Source organism: Falco punctatus (assembly GCF_963210335.1).
Source record: "Falco punctatus genome assembly, chromosome: 1".
NCBI lineage: Eukaryota > Metazoa > Chordata > Aves > Falconiformes > Falconidae > Falco > Falco punctatus.
The window spans coordinates 68,749,464-68,758,072 of record NC_137580.1 but is presented as its reverse complement, the minus strand read 5'-3'; the positions used below and the strand labels follow the sequence as shown (position 1 = coordinate 68,758,072).

Genomic DNA, 8,609 nt, shown 5'->3' with positions numbered 1-8,609 from the left:
TGTGACTACATACGTGTTAGGGGTGTGATTTAGAGCACTAGCTTGTTCTGATTTTGTGGTTGAAGCTAGGATTCTGGATGCAGCTGTGTGAGGTACTCTATGAAAGGCAAGTAGTTTGGTAATCTAAAGAGATATATCTAACTGTGTGTTCAAAGGTATTCGGTATGGATTTTTTCCAGTCAATGGCTTCTACTCTTTTATTTCTATTAAATGTTACCATAGAAAACGGACAAATGAGCACCTGAAAACTAATTTTATTCCTTGCTGTGTTTAAGTAAAAGCACATGATAATTATGTCTTATAAAATTCAAGAGCTTTCTTAAGACAATAGCTCTTTCCTCTTTAATTATGCTCTTCTGGTTGTCTAGGAAAATATATATTTGTGCTGTACTGATCACAAAAGTGACAACAGAGTACCTGAGGCAGTGTGCAAGTACGTTTCCTCACTGAATTCAGTCTCTTCTGCCTTGTCTGCATGAGTAAGTAGAGCTGCAGTGAAATCCTTCCATGTGGGATCCAGAAGTTGCTGTAATGAAAAACAAATCTTAAATAGTTATCTTTTCTTGTTAGTTTTCCCCACTCCCACCTCATACACTTATGTATTAACAGACCAGTTATATGTTCTTTTCCTGGCAGTAAACCAGTTCATGCTATCTGAGTTGCTGAAATTTCTGGGGTTTTTCACTTTCCCAAGAAACTGACAACCACTTTCAGTGGAAGTACATGGTTGTGCAGTACTAGCAGATCTCAGTTCTCTTACTATGGATGTTAATATAATTTTTCCATTTTAAAAATGTCGGTGTAAATAAGGAAAAATGGTTGTTTAGCTGTGTCACACGTTAGTTTACATCAGTAGTTTCCACATACCTGTATTTCTACACTTTTTACAGCTTTTTGAAAAGATTTTTTTTAAAATCACCAAATCACTGTGTGTTGAAAAAATGAATGATGAATTTCTATGTAATACCAACTGCATTTCCAGCTGTATCCCATAAAACTGAACTATTCTCAGCAATTCAGGAAAAAACACAAATCAAATGCATCAACCTAAGTGATGGTCTGGAGAGCTTATCTTTAACTGCTGTGATTCATCAGGTGGAGGGAAATGGAGAAAACAGGCTGGTTTTTTGCCAATAAAAGAGTACAGAAATTTTTAATAAGAATAAGAGATCGAGCTTTCGTTTACAGATGTAAATGAAATTATTACCAAAGTAGGCTTCTTGTCACACAAGAGTTAGCATGATTGCACTGAAGTTGTAAAGTCCACTTTGCAATGACCTTGACTCTTTAACCTAAATATCAAGGTGTATAAAACTGCATTAAAATATATCTTTTTACTTCCGAGATAAGCAGGAGTTAGAAAAACCTGCTTAATTAATCTAAAAGGTTAATCTGTTTTAGACGTGAAGGGTGAAAAAGAATTAAATCTCTAATAATTTTTGGCATAAGTTACCTAAGGAAGTGTTGGGTTATCCATTTTTAGAGAGGACTCAAAGTTGATGCTAACGTTAGTTCTGAAATCAGTTATCTGCTACTCTTTGTTCATTAAGCTATGTTATTGAAATAAAAAAAAGTCCAGAGAGATTTAAATGCTAGTAGTCCTCTACTGATAAGCCATCTTCATTGATATGCTGTCTGTGATTTGCAGAGGATCATTGGGAAAAGTCCTGGTTGCTAAAGGTGTTCTTTGTGCTAATGTCTTCTTGGAATGACACAGTGAAATACAACCATTATTGTTCATATTCCTGGCACCCAGGCAGCTGTCCTGCCCTGTTTGTTTGTGGCTGATGAAATCACAGCATCTGGTCTTTTAAGGGGAAAATAACTAAAAGCCAACCAGTATATAAGCTGAGAGCCAGTTGTAATCATGAAACAGAAGTAAATGTTGCTTTCTTCTTATTTTTAAACATACTTTGTAGGTGTTTTAAAAGATCCGTTTAAAGAGAAAAGGCATGGTGGCATCTCTTACACTTTTAATGTCCACATGGACTTAGTCCTAAACAGTCTCAAACTAGAATGATAATGATGTTTCATTGGCTTAGAGTAAAAATAGTTTGAATAAATAGACTTTTCTCTTAAATACTGTGAAGTATAAAGAGATAGAGAATGGTATAAGGGAAAAGGGTAACACTGAAAACAAATATATGTAAACTGTACTTTTTCCCCCAGGAGCTTCAAAATATTTGCTTCAAGTCAGTTTGGCTAAAAAAAACTTCTAGCATGAGTAAACTTACAGTAACTTTCTAGTTATTGTCTCTTGAAGAGATACGGCAGTAGTGACATGCAGATGAGAGATGAGCATCCTCTTCCCAGATCAGTCAGATTTTCTGTGTGATTTTGAACCCATCACCCTCTGCTTTGGTCTTATACAGAGCACAGGAGAGTGTGGTAACCTGACTTTAGTTTGCTTTAAATAGCATTTCTCTTCAACAAGCTGTATCTGTCATGATACAGTGTTAACTGTTACACCTGCGAGAAAAAGCTTACTTGATAGGTACATTTAGTTTCTAAATTTCTTTGTGTCGAGCCCATGTACAAAAGAGAGCAGTACTTACCTCTCTTCTCAGGTTTAGTCTGGAAAGTGTTCGATTTTTCATCTGTATTTCTTTATTTCACTTTTGCATGGCTATGGTCACCTGAAGACGAGTTACCGTTAGGGCTGAGACTTCTATTTATTTATTTGTTACCTGGATGAACTGAATTGTGTGATCACTTTCATCCAGACACAGAAGCAAATCAGCCCTCAGGACCAAGAGAGCTAGATGCAGGGCTTCCTCCCTGAAGTGGGGCAGCAAGGCTGATGTCACTGGTGTCTGTCACCTGCCCTTTGCTCAGACTGCTGTGAGGGTAGCTTGGAGTGTCAGGTGCTCAGATGTGGAGAACTCTTATAGCCATTTCATAATATAATTCCCAAAATGCAGCAGCTGTGTCCATGGCTGCAGCATGTAGTCACAGAGCTTTGGGAGCAATGACTCTCAAAAGTCTGAGCTGCCCAGCAGGCTGTTCCCAGTAGCGCTTTTGCCAGTCTTGAGCTCTTCCAAAGACAACAAAGTTGGTGGTCATCTCATTGCTGTCTGTCATTGTCTATGCTTTAGTGACAGGTTTCTGGACAAAGTGAAGAACAAATATCATGAACAGTTTCAGGTAACTTTAAAAATCCAGCAAAAATTTACAAATTTGATGTCTTTTGAGTGTCCTTCCCTGCCTAAAATGTTTTAAGAGGAGGTGTGGTGTAGACACATTCAGTACAGCACATACACCTCTGATCCGAGGACAGATCTTTGCTGTCCTTCCCAGTCTGCTGCTTAGAAATAACAAGACCCCATGGAAGGTGTCACAGCTACAAGAGCAACGTAACAGGCTGTGCTCCTACACTGGCACAACTGAGGAGCTGGGAAAGAATCAGGTGTGAGAAGAGTTATAGAAACAAGTAAAGCAGATAAAACTAAGGACAGGCAACACAGAAGGGGGGAGTTGGGAAACAACAGTGCAAGACAAAATTATTGACTTGCAAGGAGAGTAGGTTATGAAAAGGAGGAAAACTAAGGAAGAATAGAATGGTGGAAAATATGTGCTGCTGTTAAGTGACCATGTTTCAGGGAAAAAAATGGATAGGGAGAAGTAGCTCTTAAAGGAACACTTCTTCACAGCAGAGAACAGATTAGCAGCAGCTGATGAAAGATGTGTTCTGAGCTCTCTCATATTCTTTGTGCTTTTCTATAGTCCAGTATTTTAAGGGGGTTTGGTGCATGTTAATTGTCCAACAGGAATACTGGCTGATTAAATAAAATCAGAGGTGTTTCAGATGGAAAACTGTATTGCCAGGTAAGTAGTTGATTTTAATTTATCAGTGACACCTAAACTTCAGGAAGATTTTTTTTTCTTTTTTTAAGAAAGATACTATATTGGTACTCAGAGAGATCATAGACAATTGTAGAATGGGATTTCTTGTGATTACTGGGTTTAGATTCTTGCACGTGTAGTTCAAGCTTTCTCCCTCATATTAAATCCATGCCCAAATCAATCTTGAAATAACTTCAGTACAAGGCCAGATATGCAAGAGCTATCAACATGCTGATTTTGTTACAGGCAACGTTAAATGCTCTAATGCTGTACGATGATGTTCCAAACTGAATTCACAGTGAGGTTTTTGTGGATTTTTCAATGATTAATTGCCTTTTTAAAAAAAAAAAAAAGAATACCTTTTTAAAAAGACACCTTATGAAATGGTTGTCATCAGTTATTCATTGTCTAGATGTGCATTGTATTCTTTCTCTGTAGCATAGTAATATGACACGGTAGGCACACATTTGTGCATTCCTCTTAGATCATGATCAAGGATTTGTTTTGGTTTTTTCCTGTAAGTAGTCTATGCATAAAGACTTAGATTAATTTCATATTATGTCACTTATTTTCCCTTAAATTCCACTCTCATTCAGAATTTATTCATAAATCACATGTAGTGTAAAAATACATTCGTATGTGAACTTTGGAACTAACAGCAGCAACGTACCACACTGACACTGTTATGTACACGTTAATCTGTTACTGATAGATCCTCATTCAATTTGATATGTTTGGTCAGTAATTGGCACTGTTGAATTTTTGCAGCTTAGTTCAGGTACAGTTTTTGCAATCACTTTAGTGATTGCATGAAGTTGGTATTTTTGAAAGTGACTTGAGTTCTACCAGCAGTTAAGTGTGAGAGTGATAATGGAGGTACTGGGATTACTTTGTTGCGTGTTCTTGAATGTGTGTTCATATATGCATGTGAAGAGCATATGCATTTTCTCTTATTACTGCAATGAATTAATAATTGCAATATTTTTAAAGCACAGTATATACCATATACAGATGTAAAGCAGTTTGCCCGACAAAGATGGATTTAGGTGATGAAAAAATGGATTAAAATGTAGAAATTATTTGTGAATCAGGAGGCAAACTGAAGGCTTGCACCACTGAGTCATGTGCATTAGCTGTTGGCTTGATAGCTTGATACATTTCTCTTGCACGCGTAATTCTTTGCCATGTTACAGTAGTATTAAAACCAGGGATAAAGAGATTGTCCAGAAAAGACCTGTCACTTTTTAGACAGTTGCCCACAAGTGGGAAAGTAACTGATTTGAACTCTTATACCTTAGTGGAAAATAAATATAAAATTGTGCTTTAATGACTAGTTTTTAGTAGTGGAATGAAAGAGTGGAGTGAGCCCTTCTTGTCTGTTCACAAGGAAAGGTTTAGATAAGCCACATCTGACTGTAAATCCCCGGTGGGTGGACACACATGTTTGCTCCAAGGGTATTAAGATATGAGTCATTACAGTGAGAACAAGAATCTGGTATGTAGGCTGTCTATTGGGAGGAAAAAAAGGTGCTTTCCAGAGCACAATCCTGCTGGGGACGTTGTCATCCAAAACATAGCTCTCTGAGGGAGCCTGTAAGTACTGTTTTACCACACTACCAAGGCTGTTCCTGTGTGCCACAGCAGTGGAGTTGAGATTTCAGTGCCTCTAGAAGTCTGTCTCCTGCTGTGGTGCCAGAAGTGCAGCCAGTGCTTTGGCAGAAGGTAGGAGCTAATGGTGCATTCACAGCTTCCTCACTTAAGTTCATATTATTCATCACGAATGAGTTCATAGTTTGTGTCACTTGGCTGTAGGTGGCCGTGTAATAATTTCATTGCACTCTGTTTTTAAGAGCACGTAGACAAATTACTTGCTTTCAGACAGCTCCCTGCTCTCAAGCCTGCCTATTGTGGTGAGAGGTGAGACATTAAGTCTTTTCTTGTATGTGTAGCTGAGGCACTGTGGAAAGCCTAGCGGCTCAGTGCCATGCACAACCTTTGTGTCTCAAGGCATATTTATATATAAAGTGTTAGCAAGGCCCCTTCGTTTGCTACTGGGTACAGACTCAAATAAGACCGGATTGGGATGACACTTGCAAAGCAAAAGGGTAGGTCAGTCTCATAAAACTATGAGTATCATGAAGATAAAATCCACGTTCTTCCTTTAATTTGCCTAGAAGTATTGACTTTGGTTGAATTGTCACAGTCTAGCTTTGTACTTTTCATCAGATTGTTCCTATGCGCAGTAATCCCTCTCATGACATCTGAGGCAGTATATGTCCTAGCAGTCACATCCCCCTGAGCCATCAGCCTGCCAAGGAGGTTAAGCAAGCTGTGCATGGACAAGGATTTAGACTACCAAGAAAACTAGAATCCCAGAAGCAGAGGAATGTTGTATGCAAAATACAGCTTGCCCAGGTGGGTGCAGAGCAGAGCTTTATGCTGGCAAGATGGCTGTAAAATTAAGAGCAATGTAAATGAGGCACTGTTTAAATGATACCTAAAACTTGGCTAACCAAGCTTCCCTGCTAAAAAACTCATTGCTTTCCAGTATTGTTACGAATGTAATACAGGCTGAGTTGGGACACATCTGGAAGGTCTTATAACAGTATGGGCAGAGGATTTTAAGAAGTTGTCTTCCTGGGAGGATAAGATGGAAAAAATCAAACTGATTTATCTGACACTTGCGAAGACTCCTCAAAGTACATGGAGAGAGTCCTCCCCAAGGTGGCAGTATCAGCCTGCTCCACAGGTGCTGTGCAACAGCTGGTGTCCCCTTGCTCTGGAGTCCTCTGCTGAAATAAAATATCAGGTCAGAAATGGGTGAAAGCATTAGAAAATCAGAATAATTACAGGAGTCTTCAAGCATCTCCTGAAATAAGACATGTATAAAGCATTTGTCTCTCCACTGTCACAAGAAATGTTTTTTTATATTATATATAAAAATGCAGTCAGCATAGAACCTTAATGAATTTGAACAGCAGTAGTGGAAAGGTAGAAGTTAAACTGAAAGTGTTATTATACTGTCCCTTATATGATTCTTTTTCTAATCAATACCTTTGTTTTCACTAGCTTTTAAGTTGAATTGGGGCTTTGTTTCAGATCTTAAAATCTACTGTCAGAGTGTGAATTTGCAAAGAACAAGTACAGAGTACAACAGTTTTGCCTTGGATGCTTTTTAGCACAGCTCACTGCCAGTGGGTAAGCTTTTTTTCCTCTTGTTTTTATATAACTCTGTTTTTGAAATGGCAAAGAGAAAACCAAAACTGAGCCTATGCCAGACTGGCAGGCAGAAAGGCTTCCTGTAACTGATAAAGGAAGCCTTGTACACTGCTCCCATAGAAATACCAAGCAAGTCTAGTGAGAAACTGTCAATCTAAGGAAGTAAGGCCCCTAATCTAACTGAAAATAAGCAGCATTTGGGTATCCAGCTTCTTTAGTTGTCCTTGAAAAACTAAGGCTAAAATCATTTGCAAGTAAGCATTGGGCTTGTGTGTATCTATGGAGTTAAGTAGAGCTGAGCATCTTAGTCACATTACTGTGTGGGCTGCTGTTCTGTTTCAGTCCCCGTGATCACCTGTTTGGTTTGCATGCATCCAAAACAAGCTCTCTATGATGTTTACTCGGGTATACCAAGCAGGCTAGATCTTGTAAACTAATAGCATAGTTTCTCTTTAGACACATGGCATCCCTTACCATGTGTCATCTTTCAGTTCCCACGCCTTCCCATCCCTTACATCTTCTTTCCTGATGCGGGCTCTCATTTTAGCCCAAGATGATGCCATAATAAGTAATTTAAGATGTGCTTTGCTGAATTTCTCTTACTTAGAGAAAACCCAGTGAAGCCATTTTATGGATTGCCACACACAGAGGTGGGTTCTTAGCCTTCCCAACAACATGAGAAATCCAGGAAGGTAGGCAGTCCGCGTAGTTAGTTTGTTCTCAGTTCTGTTAGATGTTTAATTTCTAAGAAGCACCAGGCATAGCACTGCTGTGAGACAGGACAGATGGAGTGGTGCTCTAGTCCTTTGGACTGCATTCACAATAAAATCTTCTGTGCTAGTACTAAAGGAATACACACATAAAATATGCTAGTGTTTCCTTAAAAACACAATTATTTTTTCCTTTGTTTAATCCAATCCTTAGTTTTTTTGAACAAAAGTAAGCAATTATCAGCAATCTATGGTATCATGTTTCTCTTTGCAGTATAGGTGGCTGTGTAGGTTATGGCATTGTCAAGGGGAAAGGAGGTGGGATATAGCTGCAGACTAATGCTGCCAATTGCACCAGCTTTTGGACGATGTCTGTACCGTTGTGGAACCAGCTCCTCTGGTTCCCACTGTACTTACTGCAGAGTATGGGTTCAGGGCAAATATTGCTGGCAGAGACAGATCGAAGACCTGCCTTGTGTTTAAAAGGTGATTGAGCAGAACTGCCAGCACAGTAAGAACATCAGCCAGACTTCTTTTTTTCTTCTCTCTATTCTCCCACTGAATCACCAAGATCCACAAGATATCCTTTTCCTTCATCCTCTGCAAGTAATAGACAACTTTGAATTAGAAACCAGTATCTTTGACATGCTGATCTAGTAAGTCTCTGCTGTGTACCTATTGCATTTCTTGGCAGGAATGATACTCTTCCAAGTGCTCTGTTTCTCAGTGCACTGAGAACAGACCACTGTAACAAGTCACAGGAACAAAGCCTCTTCTAGTTTCCTGTTAGTATGGTTTGATGTGACATGGCTTTTCAAAATGCTGGGGGGATGCATG

The 8,609-nt window shown here is 38.9% G+C and overlaps 1 protein-coding gene across 1 annotated transcript; it reads right to left on the bottom strand.

The window, feature by feature from the left end:
• Nucleotides 1–254: 254 nt before the first annotated feature.
• GIMD1 (GIMAP family P-loop NTPase domain containing 1) lies at nt 255–3,081 on the bottom strand (the record flags this gene model as incomplete). Its single annotated transcript, XM_080374083.1, is given in 9 exon segments — nt 255–377; nt 380–394; nt 398–526; nt 2,688–2,807; nt 2,809–2,863; nt 2,865–2,896; nt 2,900–2,980; nt 2,982–3,026; nt 3,028–3,081. Coding segments are annotated over 9 exon segments (654 nt in total).
• Nucleotides 3,082–8,609: the final 5,528 nt, after the last annotated feature.